This window comes from Arachis hypogaea, chromosome 16, assembly GCF_003086295.3.
Source record: "Arachis hypogaea cultivar Tifrunner chromosome 16, arahy.Tifrunner.gnm2.J5K5, whole genome shotgun sequence".
NCBI lineage: Eukaryota > Viridiplantae > Streptophyta > Magnoliopsida > Fabales > Fabaceae > Arachis > Arachis hypogaea.
This window is the reverse complement of record NC_092051.1, coordinates 145359929-145376464: the sequence shown is the minus strand read 5'-3', so window position 1 is coordinate 145376464 and position 16536 is coordinate 145359929. Positions and strand designations below refer to the sequence as shown.

At 34.1% G+C, this 16536-nt stretch overlaps 2 protein-coding genes across 5 annotated transcripts; both read left to right on the top strand.

Annotated features, from left to right (window-relative positions):
• The first annotated feature begins 5470 nt into the window (after positions 1–5470).
• On the top strand, positions 5471–7454 carry LOC112697544 (deSI-like protein At4g17486). The gene is made up of 3 exons (XM_025750773.3): positions 5471–6083; positions 6270–6557; positions 6864–7454. Exons 1-3 carry the CDS (start codon positions 5945–5947, stop codon positions 7070–7072), a joined length of 636 nt encoding a protein of 211 aa, XP_025606558.1. The 5' UTR covers positions 5471–5944; the 3' UTR covers positions 7073–7454.
• Positions 7455–10901: 3447 nt separating this feature from the next.
• On the top strand, positions 10902–15999 carry LOC112697543 (uncharacterized). 4 transcript variants are annotated; one of them, XM_072221468.1, is made up of 8 exons: positions 10902–11435; positions 12778–12838; positions 13416–13486; positions 13659–13735; positions 14394–14460; positions 14614–14853; positions 15510–15593; positions 15811–15999. In XM_072221468.1, exons 3-6 carry the CDS (start codon positions 13468–13470, stop codon positions 14751–14753), a joined length of 303 nt encoding a protein of 100 aa, XP_072077569.1. In that variant the 5' UTR covers positions 10902–11435; positions 12778–12838; positions 13416–13467; the 3' UTR covers positions 14754–14853; positions 15510–15593; positions 15811–15999. The 4 variants fall into 4 exon arrangements, with proteins under 4 accessions (XP_072077569.1, XP_072077568.1, XP_072077566.1 ...); XM_072221467.1 differs by having other exon boundaries at positions 10937–11470; XM_072221465.1 differs by having other exon boundaries at positions 10955–11470; positions 13416–13537.
• Positions 16000–16536: the final 537 nt, after the last annotated feature.

The window sequence follows — 16536 nt, the reverse complement described above, 5'->3', positions numbered from 1 at the left end:
TTTTGGGGACCGCAATACCAAATTCTTCCATGGGTCTACTATGATTAGAAGACGGAGAAACAAGATCACCGAGATGCAAAATGATGACGGGGACTGGGTAGCAGATAAGTCTGCTCTGGAGGAGATGGCCACCACTTTCTTTAAAAATCTCTACACTGACAGCGGAGGCTATACCCCTTTCATTCTAAATAATAGTTTTCCAACTATGAATAGCTCCGATTATAACATCCTGGCCTATAATGTGACAAATGAGGAAGTTAGAGATGCTTTGTTTGGTATGGGTAGTTGGAAGGCTCCTGGCAGGGATGGACTCCAAGCTATTTTCTACCAAAGTCAGTGGAACAAAGTTGGTACGGATGTTTGTGATTTGACCAAGAAAGTGTTTGATGACCCGAGCAAGATCAAGGAGATTAATGAGACACTAATCACTCTCATCCCTAAGGTGGAACCGGTTACGCACTTAAAGCAGCTGAGGCCCATAAGTCTCTGTAATGTGTCTTACAAGGTGGTCACCAAAATCATCGCAAACAGGTTAAGGAAAGTGATGGACAAATTAGTTATGCCTAACCAGTGCAGTTTTGTCCCTGGAAGGCAAAGTTCCGACAACATCATCATCACCCAAGAGGTTATCCACTCTATGAGGCAGAAGAAAGGGAAGAAAGGATGGATGGCTATCAAGATTGATTTGGAAAAGGCATATGACAGATTGAAGTGGTGCTTTATCAAGGAGACCCTTGAAGACATTGGCTTTCCCCAAAACCTTGTAAACCTTACTCTCTCGTGCATCTCGACTGCCAAGATGAGGGTTCTGTGGAATGGGGAGGAACTGGAAGAATTTACACCATCCAGAGGTATTAGACAGGGGGACCCCATCTCCCCATACATTTTTGTGCTTTGTATTGAACGGCTCTCGCAACTTATTAATGCTGCAGTAGATCTTGGGGTTTGGAAACCAATTCGTCTCAAAAAGGATGGTCCCCCTATTTCGCACCTGTGTTTCGCAGACGATCTTATTTTATTTGCAGAGGCTAATACAGATCAAGCTAATATCATTAATAAGTGTCTCGAGGCCTTCTGTACTAGTTCGGGTCAAAGCATCAATAGAGAGAAAACTAGGGTCTTCTTCTCAAAAAATGTAGGCCACACAGTACGCACAGAGCTGAGTAATGCTTTGCAGTTTTCCAGAACGGATGATCTGGGCAAATACCTGGGTGTTCCTATTTTGCATTCGAAGGTTACCAAACATACGTTTGATGGCATCATTAACAAGCTCCAAGCCAGACTAAATAATTGGAAAGCTTCCTCTCTGTCTCTTGCTGGAAGAGTAACCCTGGTGAAATCTGTCCTTTCATCTATGCCTTTATATAATATGCAATCTGCTATTTTACCTTCTGCTACCTGTAATACTATTGACCGTATTTGTAGGAATTTCCTCTGGGGAAATACAGAACAAGTGAAGAAAGTCCATCTCCTTAGCTGGAAGAAAGTCTGTGAACCCAAGAGTTGTGGAGGCCTGGGTATTAGACATGCAAGCCAAATGAATCAGGCCTTCATGATGAAGGCGGGATGGGGTCTAATTGAAAAAAAGGAGGCTCTGTGGGTGAGAGTTCTGAGATCAAAGTATAACAGCGGCACAGATATCATTCCCAAAGTGGAAAGGAGGAGGAACAGTTCAAATCTTTGGAAGGGAATCTGCTCTTCCTGGGACAATGTCAAAAAGAACTGCATTTGGAGAGTCGGGGATGGTGCCCACATTCGTTTCTGGGAGCATAATTGGATTCCGGGTGTAGGAAGCTTGAGTGAGACGACAGACCAGGTTAGTAATAATGTCAACTTGTCTGATATGCTAATAGACTTCCTTGATGTTTCAGGGCAGTGGGATGTCAGAAAGCTCCAAGAGTCACTTCCGGAGGATATTGTCAAAAAGATCGTACCTATTTCCCCGCCATCTCCTTGGAAGGAAGCTGACTGCATAGCCTGGGGACCCTCTTCGGATGGTCATTTCAGCATCAAAACAGCTTATCAAAACCTCAGGAACACCCTAGTTTCACCCAACAGGAACTTCCGGTTAGTTTGGATGTGGCAGGGCCCTGAGCGTGTGAGAACGTTTCTTTGGCTGGTTACCCACAATGCAATCCTTACTAATGGGGAAAGAAGTCGCAGACATTTAACTACAGACAATGCGTGTCCACGATGTAGACAAGCTGAAGAATCAACCCTCCACATCCTCAGAGATTGTTTTTATGCAAGAAGTGTGTGGCGGAAACTTCTCCCACCTAATGGCATCAACTTTTTCTTCAATAGCAGTCTCCATGATTGGTTAACTCTAAACCTTACTGCGAACAAGTTTTGGTCCTGCCTCTTTGGAGTAGCTATCTCGTCTATATGGTATTTCAGGAACAAACTGGTATTCAATGGGGAGATCGTCGATGCTACTAGTGCGAGCTACCAAATCCGAGCGAGAGTCGAGGAATTCTTGAAGGTGGCAAATAGCAACCTGAATCCTAGAAACAACCAAGATACTAGCGGGTATCTTGTCAGATGGTCGAGACCGAAGGGTGATTGTATCAAGTTGAATGTTGACGGGTCCTGGTATAACCATAGAAGCAACGCCGCTTGTGGGGGAGTATTTAGAGACTCTGCTGGGAGATACTTAAAGGGCTTCTCGGGTAATTTGGGTAACTGCTCGATTATGCACGCGGAGCTATGGGCGATCATCCATGGGCTGAATATTGCTACTAGAAATGGTTACCAGAATCTGGTGGTTGAATCTGATTCGGCGGCGGCTATTGATTTCATCAAGAATGGGAGTTTCCCAGGCCACCACTGTGCCCCTCTGATCCAGGATATCCGAGTTCTAGCAGCTCGCATCCAACAAGTCTCTTGGGTGCATGTCTTTCGCGAAGCTAATATGGTGGCTGACCAACTAGCCAAGAAGGGACAAGATCTCCCTCTTGGACTACATATTTTTGATAGCATCCCTTCTGATATAAGCTATACCTTGCTATGTGATTGTATAGGAACCCTTAGACTTAGGGGAACTTAATTAGTTTCTGCTTTGTTTTGTTTTTCTTTCCTTTGCTGGGGTGTTTAACCCCCCTTCTATCACCAAAAAAAAAAAGATTAGGCTTTATGTTTATGAGCTTTAGGGTTTTTCTTTGTTTTAACCTAATAAGATGTTATAAATACCTCCTTAGTTATTGTAGTCGTAGAATAGAAAGATTTAGAGGTTTTAAACCCCTTTTTGGTTTCATGATGAAACCATGGTATCGACAATTGAGGTTGAGGAGTCCATCTCTTGTTGCATCGGGAAATTGAGTAGAAAGTTGAGTAGTCCCTTCGATTCAATTTTCAAACTATGACGTTGGCAAATTAGGTTGAGGAGTCTCTTTCTTATTGCGTCAAGAAATTGGGTAGAAAGTAGACAATCTATCCTTTTTGTTTTTATTTCAATTACAATGCATATTTTCTATTCAATTTCAATTCTTATCTTATTTATCCTTTTATTTTCGTATCAAATGTATAAATAATTATATATCACACATAAAAGTGTAAAAGCTAGCGGCTTCTTTTTCGTGACCATTCTCTATCAGCTTGTTTCTCTTGAGCAAACTGGACCATGTTTCATTTAGTTTTCTTGCATGTCTACTGTGCTCCAACATCTTTGAGTCAAAGAATGCATGAAATCAACGTCCTGTTTGAGCATGTCTCTCATTCTGCTCTACCATGTTTGAGATAATATAGGTATAATAAGGTAATGAGAAATAATAAGGTGTTATTAGTCCAAAATATTAGCTAAAATTAATAAAAAATATTAGTCCTTAAGACTGCATTTGTTTAAAGAGACTAGACATAGGCATAAAGACACAAAATTATATTTGACAGAAGAGATATGAATAGAGATAGTATATCCAAAGACATTGAATTAGTATATTTTGTATCCATTCTGACAGGAAGAATACAGAGACCCTAACAAGAAACACAACTTATTTTCATTTTTTTTTTCATTATTTTTGTTAATTTTTTATAATTATATTTTTTATTATTATATTTTTCATCTCAAATTTTTGGAATGAGAAAAAATGAGAATAAATGAGATTTTTATAATTTGTTCTAATTTATCATTAAACAGAATACAAAAACATAAAATTTTGTGTTTTTGTTCATTAGTATCTTGTCCTATCATATTCTCAGTGTCTTATTCTATCTTGTTCTTAGAAACAAACGCAACCTAATATATTTTTAGAATTGAACTCTAAAATGATTCTTCAGATTGATTGTTTGTACAAAAAAAATTTTCAAATCTTAATTGTACCATAAATATTTTTTAAATTAAAATTTTTTATTGCACTACGGTAGTCCCTCACTCATAAATATTTGATCAAAGATAAATAATACAATTTCCCTCAAGTTACATGCATGTGTAGGCCTATGCTGCCTCTAAACAATATATTTGGACTATGCTTTTGTTAACCAAAAATATTGGAAGGTTATTAAAATTTATTATTTTTAGTTATTAATTAATTATTAATATTTAAAAATATAAAATAAAATATATTATTAAATTAATAAATTTAAAAAATTAAATTAATAACTAAAGAAAAATAAAAAATAATAAATTTTGTTGACTTTTATTTAATAAAAAAATTATCAAGTCATTTAACAGGTTTTAAGTTAGGCTAAACTAAAAATATACTAGGCATAATATTTAAAAAAAAAATCTATAACAGGTTAGAGACTAGACTCGGTCAATTAATTATATGACAGACTAAATCTATTAAAAGTAAAGTTTGATCTAATCTGACATGTTTTTATCTTTATATGTGAGTCTTCATCTTAAATAAAAACTAATTTAAAATGACAGAAATAAATTTTTTCAATTTTTTTAATAATTAAAAAATAAAGTATAATATCTAACTGTTTAATATTTTTTTTGATGTTTTTTTTATCTTATTTATAAAATTAATAATAAGAAATTGCACTTTACTCCTTTAATTATTAAAAAAACTTTAAAGATCCATTTCCGTTTAATTAATACTATGAATAAAAACTTAGTTTTTTATTTTAATAAATATATAATAAATACATTAAAAATTTAATTTTTTTTCAATTAACATATCGTAACTAAACCCTTTAAAAACATTGTTTCTACATAGCAATATTTTGTGGTTATCAAAACTATTAAAAATGTAAAATGATATTGGTGGAATAACGTAAAATGAAACAATTATTATTATTTATTTATTTATTTTTTGAGTTTTTCCAAACCATTCAATTTCCATGATTTCTGGTACATGTATTTTCCTTGACAATTTTGATGAAAGTCAAAATTATTTATTTCCTTGACTAATTTTGTCCATGCACCACAGCACAGCACCAACAAACACAATTATCCTCACAAAAAAATAAAAAGTGGAAATACAAATATGATAATAAGAATAAATACAAATTCAATTCAATATATCCAGATAGACATCATAATAATATATACCACTATAATAGAAATACTATAAAAAAATAAATATAAATAAGCAATAAAAGAAAAAGTGAAAGGTGGGGAAACAAAAGCATACACACTAACATAAGATTCTCCTTCTTCATCATCCCTTGCTCCGAAAGCGAAGGGAGAAAAATGTAAAAAAGAAAAGAAAGAAAGACAGAAAGCATGTTATGGGAAGCAGAAGAGGAAGAAGGAAGAAGAATCTCTGAAAAAGTTCCCGAGAGAAAAATTTCAAGGGTTCTTCTTCCATTTCCCCCTTATCTTTTTGGGGTTCCCATTATACCCTTGAATGTTCTCTAAATTCTCCCTTTCAACCCTCTTAACCGTTACGTTACGCACATCCCCATAAAACCCATAACAACCTTAACTGTTAACCGTAACTAATTCCGTTACGAGAAAATAATAACAATAATAAACAAAAATCAAATTAATATATTTTACAAAATGTTATGCACTAAACTTCAATCGTCTCAACGGAAGAAAAAACCCGGTTTTCCAGTTTACCTTAATGTCTATGATCTTACGCCCATTAACGGTTATGCTTATTGGCTTGGCCTTGGAGTTTACCATTCTGGTGTTCAAGGTAACTTTTTTTTGTGTTATTCAGAATTGTAATGTATTGTGTCAATTAAATTTGAGAATCTGGGATCTCATTACAGATCCATGGTGAAAATGAAAATGAATGGTTATTTTATTGAATTGTATTATGTATCTGTTTATATGAGTAATTTTTTGGTTTGGTAGTTGACTAGATGAATTTTGATGTTAGTTCATGGTGTTGAATATGGATTTGGAGCGCACGAACGAGACACGACGGGAATCTTTGAAGTGGAGCCAAGGCACTGCCCTGGATTCACTTTCAGGAAGTCGATCTTCATTGGAAACACAGACATGGGACCAAATGATGTGAGGTGTTTGATAGAGAAGCTAGCCCAAGAGTTTTCAGGGAACACCTATCATCTTATCCAGAAAAACTGCAACCACTTTTGCCAAGATCTTTCTCTCAAATTAACAGGACGCTCCATCCCTCGATGGATCAATCGTCTTGCTCGAATTGGTAATCTTTTATTTCTTGCATTTCAATCAATGCAATTTTATGGTTATGAATCCTAAATGTTATCCTTTTGGTGAAAACTCATGTGTTGAGAGTCGTTAAATAATTTGATAAGTTGATGAAATTGTCATCTAACGCTTTCAACTATCAACTGAGTTTTCACTTATGCTTTTCAGATTACTCTTTGGTTTTCATAGTAACTTCAAATTCTTGTATCTCTAAATCACTCATCGTTTCTCTTATGCTGCATTTTCTGGAGGTGTTACATATGATAATGTCTAATGGTTTAAATGTTGTCTTGAATTGAAGGTTTTCTCTGCAACTGTGTTCTGCCGCCAAGCCTAAACGACACAAGAATCAATCCGCAGGAAGAAAAGAAGAAAATGAGAACTCAATCCTGCAGGTTCGAGCCGGCTTTGTCCTCTCCTCCTTCGCTGTCTCGTGGCCATAGACATAGCCTTACTGCTCCTGGGTCTTTAGTCAACGATTCGCCGATGGCAACGGTTAAGGTAAAGTAAAAGACTTGAGACAGAACAGGAATCACGCTCTGGAAATTGTAGGCTATTAGAATTTTTATGTGAGCAACCAAATATGGGAAAGAAGCAATTTTCTCTGTTTTCTCCCATATGTTCTGTTTTCCTGTATAAAAAAAATGGCATGGAATGGTTGCTTCGTTAATGTGCATTTTAGAAATGCTCAATGCTTACATTAATTATTCTTCTGAGTCTTGATTAATAGGGTTAATGTGTGTACATTGTTAGGAGGATAATGTACATTTTGCTCAAGTGAAAATATAATGCAAAAGAGATGTAACAGATTCAAATATCTCAACATTGTGCTTTACTGGATCAAATTGGAGTTCCAATGAAAGGTTAAAAGAACAACAAATTAGATTGATTAGCATGATTGCTCATAGCTTCTTTACTTTTTTGTAGTTCTTTTATTATATATATAATAAGATATGTTATAACTATTAGATTAAACATATCAATAATTATATATCTGATTGCACTTCAACTTTTGGACAGCCTTACTACAACTGCAAGCTAAGGTTGTTGCTTCATGATTTAAAGGTCACAGATTTTAATCCTAAAATATTTTCTCCCCATGTGTGTGTGCGAGACAAAGTTATACATGTATAGTTGTATACATCTAATCACTACTACTGTTGAAAGCCTTTTAGATCACCAAATAATTCATGAGACGAAACTACCCTTATCAAATGAACAACGTCACTAATTATTAAAACAAGTTTAATTTGTCTGAAAAAGTTTCGTTTATTATAAGAGTAGCCAACGCAATGTGTTGTGTAGACTTGACCTCAAATTTTGTTTACTTCTCGGTTGTATCTTAGCTTGTACCACACTGGCACACTCGTAAAGGATAAGCAACTTCCTATCCTATGATCCATTTTTGTTTCTCGTGCTTTGAACTTTGCATGATGCAACGTCACGTGAAAGCGTAATAGCTAATCAGGCCCTTTCTCTTAATAATAGTATTTTAGTTTAATTTTAAATACTTTTCTTATAATGACTAATTAATTATATTTACTCACTTCTACTTAATTCTTTAATAGTTTGTAAGTCTTTCAATTTTGCAAGTAGCAGGGCTTCGAAATTCTATCTTGTATATGTAGCAATTTATAATCAACGACAAATATCTAATTAAATGAAGTTTAGATTTGTGATAGATTAGTTTTTATTCTGTCGGACTGAAAAATGCGGTGAAAAACTAAAATATTATGTTTTGCTTATATGACTATTCTTTGTAAGTTGTACGAAGAATTTACAGGAGTGTTAAATTACTCATAGTAATATAATGAAACTTAAACATGCTATAATTAGTAATGAAAATCATGCAAGAACATGAATATATAATGAAGAACTTGTATTAAAATATGCATAAATGAAAATAACAGAAATATAACCCTGGTAAGAGCATAGTAAATGACAAAATGATAAATTGTAAGAAGAGGAGTGCTAGGAGCTAGCAACTTTTGTGATTTGTATTTATTAAGTAACTATTAATGATATTTTTAATGGTGTAAGATTACTCACTCTTTTTTTGTTGGTTACATGCTGGTCAGAATTTAATAAAGTTGCTGGTGCAGGACTTTTCCTTATAGGAATTCAAAGACAATAAAAATAATAAAGTGTAGAACCATAAATGAAAAAAATTAAACTAAGATCGAAATACTTAAATGCACTTGCAATTCATCTTTTCCTTTAAAATTTTCAGAGTACATGTGCATTTAACACAATAGAAGCCTCATTGGCTTCAGAATTCTTATCCTATTTATATACAGAATCTCCTATAATAAAAATTGAGCTTGGATTTCAAATTTCTCCACGTCGTCTTACATTTTCGCCTGAACTATTATGAGAACTCCCTTAAAATGCAAAATACTTTCTCACTTTCAACCCCATTTTATTATCATGTATCTCTACCCTTTATCCAAAACTTGGAATAACGAACATATTGATGTTGATATTGACATTGAAAAACCTTTTTCATAAACGAAACATTAGGTGCATGCATGCTTCTGTACTCATCATATCACATATCTCTGTCGACAATTATGCAGTAACAGAAGCTCACAGTAAAATAGAAGAAACAAAAGTGTACGTTAACATAGGTTCATCAAGCGTGCAAGGAAGCATGCAAGGCAAGGTCCTTGAACAGAATTTTATTATATTTTTGCTATTGTAAAGAAGGTAGCTTAGTGTTAGAGATTGTAAGAATCAGTCAGAATTGTTCACTCACATAAATACTTTAATAACAATACAATATAATTTTAATATATAATTTTCTTTTAATAATAATATAATAATATATTTAAAAAAAATTATTTAGCTCTTTAATAAAAAAGAAGTAAAGAGTAAAGACTCGCTCTAAATTTATATTCTTCATATCCTTTATTTAGAGAGTGTTAATATACATATCACCTTTTATATAGATATAGATCGCTAATAACCTATTAATTCTGTGAAATGTTTGGTAACAAAGAAAATCAGCTAAAAATAGCTATAATTTATTTTATTTAACATTCATTAATTGCTGTAACAATTAATTAATGCTAAATAAGGCAATTTCTTAGTTCTTAACAACTAAGAACAAATTGTTATGGAGGTGAAAAAGTCTAAGTTATTTTGCTACTTAATAAGCATGTCAACTTGTCTTAGTATTTGATACGCATGTTTAATTTATGGAAAAGTATATGGAACCAAAAGGTTATAAGTAAAAAATTAAACAAAACTATATTAATTTATATTAATAATTAATTTTAAATTTTTAAATTTAAAATTTAAAAAATTTAAAATTAATTAAGTAAACCTAATTAAAACCTATAAAAGCCTTTATCTTCTCTCTCATATTAACCTAATTAAAATCTATAAAAGCCTTTTCTGCCGGTACATCTTTCGCCGTCGTCGTCGTCTCCACCACAGCCATAGCAACAAATTAAATCGTGACATCGGTTTTGTCACCTACATTATCACCAATGCACAACCAATACATTAATCCTTCATGTTCTTCATCTTATTCTTCTTCGCTTTGTTCTTCAGCATGTGCAACACCAGAGAGAGATTTTGTTGAAGAAGAAGAAGATACTCATAGTAATGCTGTTACTGAATCACCTTTACTTTTGCCACTTTCATTGTCACCCAATAGAGCTTTGGAGGAGAAAACCCTAATTGCAAATTTGGACTTATCTTCTTCATCACCACAAAGAGTTTTGGAAATATACGAAGCTACATCACCAAAGAATTCTAATGTCTCCAATGGAAGTAAAAAGTCTTCCTCATCATCAGCATCAGTAAGGGTTTCTAATGGTTCCAATGGAAGTAGAAAATCTTTATCATGATCAGCATCGTTAGATAGGGTTTTGAAGTAGAAAGTCTTCCTCATTCATTCTCATCAATCTAATCCATTCTCACATGCATTGTGTGTGTTTTTCTTAATATAATACAATATGGATTTTGATGATGATGCATGTATATTTGTACGGAGGTCAGGTTACATCTTGAAAGAATGAACTTGGGGAAGAATTGCTATTTGTCAGTATTAATTATAAAAAAACATTCATTTAATATGAAAAAATATCCTAATACTTAATAAAAGAAATATCCAATTATATTTTAGCAAAAATAATTAAATATCTATAAATTTTTTATAAAAATATAAAATTCTTAAAGAAATAGAGACATTCACATTTGCGATATAAAAAAATTCAAAAAATATATAAAAGAACAGAGATAAGTCTCAATGTAGTCCCTGAAGTTGCACTCGAGCCTCATAGTAGTCCCTGAACTTAAAAGTTCCTTAAAGTCATCCCCGAACTTGCACTCCGGGACTCAAAGTTGTCCTTCCACTACAAAAGAGACGGGACTTAGCAACGGAGAATTGCCAGCGTTTTTTCTAAAACGCCGCAAATTCACTGGATTGCTGCCGTTCTTGTTGCGTAATCAGACTCCGCTCCAATTGATTGGATTTGGTGGCTGTTTACGGCCCAACCGCAGCCAATAACCTTAGGGGAGGGGGCTTTGTTTCATTAAAATACCCCCAACCAAAATATTACAGCACCATTAACCTTCACCCTTTTCATGTGAACCCAGCAGAGCAAAGGCGCCAATCACTGGTCTCCTTCCCTCGCTGTCGTGACTCTTCCCTCCGTCAATTCCAGCCACCACGTCCGTGTCGTCGTTATTCCCCATCACTGATCTCCTCCCTCCACCGTGTAGCTCCCGCGCGCGAAGGTAAACTGAAAGGGGTCGTCCAAGTCTTCTCCTTCCTCTGTGCACGTCCGTGACGTCGTCAGCGGTCGCCCCAACCATCCGTCCCGGTGTCGTCGTCGGCAGCCTTCCCCCTTGCCCTTGCCCTGTTGTGCGTTGCCGATTGCCCCCTCTCCCCTCTCTCTAGTTCGTTCTTCTCCCTTGCCCCAATTTAATTTGAGTGGCTGTTGATAAATTAATTTTGCATCAATTTCATCTCTGTGCCTTCTGAATTTTGGTTCGAACAACGTTGATCGACTTACTTTGCCTAAATTTTCTTTACCCAATTTAACATTCTGATTTAATTTTTTCCCAATTTTTGAACCCCTGAGTCTTGATTACTTAGTGTTTATTGCTTTTAGAATCATATAGAAATCCGAAGCAATCATAATGTTTAATGTAACAGTATGGTCTAAGCTTCTGAAAATTAGCTTCTTTGCAATCCTAAGTGAAGAGATAGAGCATTTGTATTAACCATTTCTTGATGTAGACGTGTATGTAAATTTTGTTACACCATAGCATTTGGCATGAATTTGACCAATTTGTGTTAGTTTGATGGTCCATGATTAATTAATTAATTCACTGCAAAAAAAAAAAACAAAAAGTATAACACACATTTGTGGGAATAAGAAGTGGTTTAAGAGTGAGCATTGAGCAGATTCACAAGCCACTGGTTTCGATGTTGATGACACAGCCATGCTGGCAGTTCACTCAAACATATCTGCCACTAAGATCCACGGTTAGGTTCACCGTCACGAGTGGTGCTCTTAGCTTGATTTGGGTTATATTGGGGTGTGGACAATGATATGTCTTTGGTTACAGGTAGAACAAGTGCTTTTGGTCTGAATGTGGTTTTTGCTGTGGCGGAATAAATGAATAATAGAAGAAAGGAACCAAGAGAGTGGATTATTCTAATTGAGGGAATCATGTTACTTTGAAAAATAAAACAAGCATGTAATAGGATAAAGTAGGCCTGGTGTGATGAATTCATGGTTAAGGAAAGTGAAACTACTTTATATATATATATATATATATATATATATATATATATATGATTACCGTAAGTATAATTTACTTGGATGAGGAATCTTATTCATATAATCAGTTTATTTAGATAAAAAAAAAGTGAATATGGTTGTTAACAATCTTATTTATTTTCACTTAATAAATGATACTCCATGTTTTAACTGCTATTGTTGTGAATGACTTGCAATCCTGAGATATTACTTAGGATCAATTGTTCCTCATATCATGAAATACTCGTTTCCACCCTCCCACTTGTGATCTCATTTAGATAATTTACACTAGGCACATTCTTGTTTCTATTTGGTCCTTAGTTCATTACAAGGCTACTTAATGGTTTCAATTTGGCTCTAGACATCTCTTGGAGTAACATTCTGAATTTGTCTTAACTTAAGTTTATCTATGTATTCTTTTTGTTTGCCTTCAAACAGGTTCTGTAACGCGCGGATATCTCGGAGATTTGAAAAAAATTATTTGGGGTGTGTCTCTAAGGTATTTCATTTGTCTCACTAAGGTCTATTTCCTTAACTTATAATTTTTCATATTAAAGTTATGATTGGCAAAAATACGAGAATTTTAAGAATATGATTTTAATCACTTTTGGAGATAAGACATCACTGCAATAAGGATCATAAAAACATGAACATCACATATATGTGTCCCAAATTTCCAAGCTTTAATCTGCAACTTGCCTTGCCTTACAGCTGGTGCTACTTTCCAAAAATATTGGATTGTGATAAAGTGATAGCTTACATGTGTATAGAACTTGTTAATGAGAGAATATATGCAGTTGGGTTAATGAGATTTCATAGTTGGGTTATTTTTTTTAAATAAATATCCCTGCGCCGTTAACCTTCACCTTTTTTTTCGGTGCTATTAGTGATCTTGAACTCCATTTTCCGACTGTGATTAACAAATTTTGTTCACATAGAAGTTTTAATCAAGACTCCTTCTCGCCCTTTGTCCTAATGTGACTTCCGAGTAATTTCCTCTTATAAGTTCATTTACTTCACAAAACTCTTGTACTTGCTTGAGTTTCTACTTACTAATCTCTTCTAATATTTTTCAGGTGGCATTTGAAAGTGATGTGATCTCACTCTTCCAGGATACTAAGATGGTTGATGGATGAAGAAGAACAAGGTAAAGGAGACTACCAAACAAAAATCCAGTTTTTGATTGTTGAAATGTCTCGTGAGTGTCTCCATTCTACCTTGGTTTTTGTCTGATTTTTATGTCTAGCAAGAACATATTGTTCTGGTTTGTTAGTTTTCTATAAGCATTAACTAACTTATAATTTATGTTCTTTGTGCAGGCGTTACTGACATAGACACCAGTGTCATCCATGCCCTTGAAGAGTTACATAGAAGTCTTGAGAAGAGAGATGTTGAGGTAACCAAAGTATATATTATGGTTGCTATATGAAACAAATGAAATCAACAATAATTCAAGCTGATCATATTATCATGGACAACTAGTATCTTACCAAAAGGAGTTTCTTTAATTTTTCTTTGTTTGGACACTGCTACTCTGTCTTTTTAGTTATTTTGTTGTCACGTCTGTTGGGTTTTATCTCCTTTTTTTTTTCCTGTGAAGTATAATAGATTTATCCGAGTCCTGTGGCCTAAGATAAACTTAACTAAAATATAATGAACTACCAGTTTTCCTAATTTCTTTTTAATTTGTTTTCTTAAACATTGTTTAAAAAATTTGATTGTCAACGCTATCATACTCTATAAATTGAAAATCGAAATTTTACATAAAATTAGAAGTATAAATAGCTAAAGTTATAACAGATAATTTAGCATATTTATATATATATTTAATAATTTAAATAGTTATAATATTTTGTACATTATCCAAATTTAAATGAACAAATTTGATGAGGAAGGCCTTATGATGAATAAGAAAAGGAAGAAGGGGTTTAAGCTGAAATTTAAGATTGGGAATCCATCTTTGAGGAGGTTGATAAGTGGGGCTATTGCAGGTAATAGAACAGAAAGTATTTTGTTAACTTTTATATATTTTGACACTGTATTCAATTTGTCAGGGGCCAAGAGTCAAATTAAAGAATGTATCATGGGCCATCACAACCTTAGCTTTGAAGCAAACTGCAGGTCAGCTTTTCCTTTGTTTTTTGTTATTTGCTAGGTCCTTTTTGTAGGCAATTTGGCATAAGCAACTAGTTAACCTTTATGCAAACTCTAAATTTTTAATTTTCTTCTCTACATTCAGAATATCATTCTTATGTAATTGCTTATGGCATGCAGCTCCTGTTTTGAGTGAAGAATTGGACCCCATGTTACACCTGTCACTATTAACCCAAGTGATTTGCGTGGTTCTTTTCACAAAGGAAAGGATGACAATGACACAAATTGTTGGACTTCTCCTAGTGGAAAAGGATTTATGATCAAGGGAAAGAAGTAACTTGTTCTCATATGTTCCTCCTTTTGAATTGCAGTCGGAAGCTGGGAAAAAAGCTTCCATTTATCCTTGTCATTAATCTTCAGGTATGGATATTTTTTTTCTTTTTTATTGCAAAGTGAAATCCATTTAATGCAGAAGTGTTCAAGAAAGAGTGTTAAAAAAAAACCATTATTAGGTACCATGAAACTATATGCCTATTGTGAATCTCCCACATCCCCAGCTATACGTACCATGAAAGTATCTATAGCTGTTAATCCATAATTTTAATGTTGAATAACTCAGGAACCATTAATGTAGTGCTTGATTTTTCTAAAATGGTGTTCGATTGGAATCATAAATTTGTGTATGCTTATAAATCAGTTTCTCAAGAAGATTTCTTTTGCTTTCAGTGGTATTAGTTTAATTCTATTTAAGTTTAGTACCTGCTGGAATTGTTTATTAAGTAACTACATATCAATTTCTGCAGTTTGTCATTGCATTTTATGTTTTATTTAGTTTGGGAAAATTTCTATCTTTAAAATATATACATTTGTCTCATTATATAACTTACTAATGAAGGTTTTGCTCTGACCATGATCTTGACTGAAAGTTTCATTGTGATAATTGTTTAGCAGTTATAGGGATTGCAAATATTAGTCATAACAGAACAAAAATATTTACAACACTATCTTAAATTTTTCTATTGGTTTTAGATGGTTCTCTAGCAGCAACTTTTTCAGTTTCTCTATGTAAAATATAGGGTTTTGGAGAGGCAAAGGATATGGCTTCAGAACTCCTTACACTGCAATAATTGATGCTTTATTAAAATGTGGCTCAATTAAGGGTATGTTGTTATTTTACTACAAGTTTCTTACTTTTCTTGTTTAATAGGGAACTAGGATAATTTTAGGAAGACTTGAAAACATAAATTGATGTTATTTTGAATTAATATTTGTGGGGAGTGATGATAAATAGTAACCAAATTCATGTTTCTGAAATTAATGATATGTGTTGGCTTGATTTTCTTCTATTGTAACTAAAATTTTTTATGTAATTGGCAGGTGACAATTGCTCTTGCAGTATATGCTAACTGGAGCTTTGAAGGAATCAACGGAAGGGGATGGGATTGGGCTGGTGCAATCTATCTGTTGTTTATTTAGTGTTTCTTTATATTAATATCTCAAGTATAATAAATATGATGTAAAGAAAATATGTTATAGTAAAGAGAAATGGTATAATCCATTTGAGTAGTTAATTAGCTTTTTTTTAAAGCTCTTGTATGAACTTGCGGCTGTTTAAAACTGTCGCATTTTTTTAAAAAACCCCACATAAATCTGCGGCAGTTTCAAAATCGTCGCAGATTTTTTTTAAATCCACTACTGAAATAGCAGCGGTTCTGCAACCGCCGCAAAATTAATTATTTGATTTGCGGCGGTTGTGCCAGCGGTTAGTTAGAACCGCCGCAAAATCATATTACCACCCCCTAATAGGCGACGCTTAACGAACCGCTGGAATTCTGTTTTGCGGCGGTTTTTAACCACCGCAAATCCCTAAAAGAACCGCCGCTATTCGGCGTGTCTCTTGTAGTGTTCCGGCAATTTCTGGACACCTAGCGCAACCGGAAAGCTGAGCTGGCAGCCTTCGTGACACGTGGGCCTTACAATGGCTAGCTGATGTGGCAGAGTAAACTCTCCCGCATCAATTTTGTCTCTCAGTTGAAGTTAGAACCCTAATCCCCAAATTTGAAGGCCACAGTGCTCACAATATTCTCTTCTCCTCGGTTCTGT

Coding starts and splice junctions, on each gene's coding strand:
- LOC112697543 (XM_072221465.1), top strand. CDS start 13,468: ATGGATGAAGAAGAACAAGGTAAAGGAGACTACCAAACAAAAATCCAG. Junction 13,736..14,393: donor TTGAGAAGAGAGATGTTGAG/GTAACCAAAGTA, acceptor TCAATTTGTCAG/GGGCCAAGAGTCAAATTAAA. Junction 14,461..14,613: donor AGCTTTGAAGCAAACTGCAG/GTCAGCTTTTCC, acceptor TATGGCATGCAG/CTCCTGTTTTGAGTGAAGAA.
- LOC112697544 (XM_025750773.3), top strand. CDS start 5,945: ATGTTATGCACTAAACTTCAATCGTCTCAACGGAAGAAAAAACCCGGT. Junction 6,084..6,269: donor TTACCATTCTGGTGTTCAAG/GTAACTTTTTTT, acceptor TTTTGATGTTAG/TTCATGGTGTTGAATATGGA. Junction 6,558..6,863: donor CAATCGTCTTGCTCGAATTG/GTAATCTTTTAT, acceptor CTTGAATTGAAG/GTTTTCTCTGCAACTGTGTT.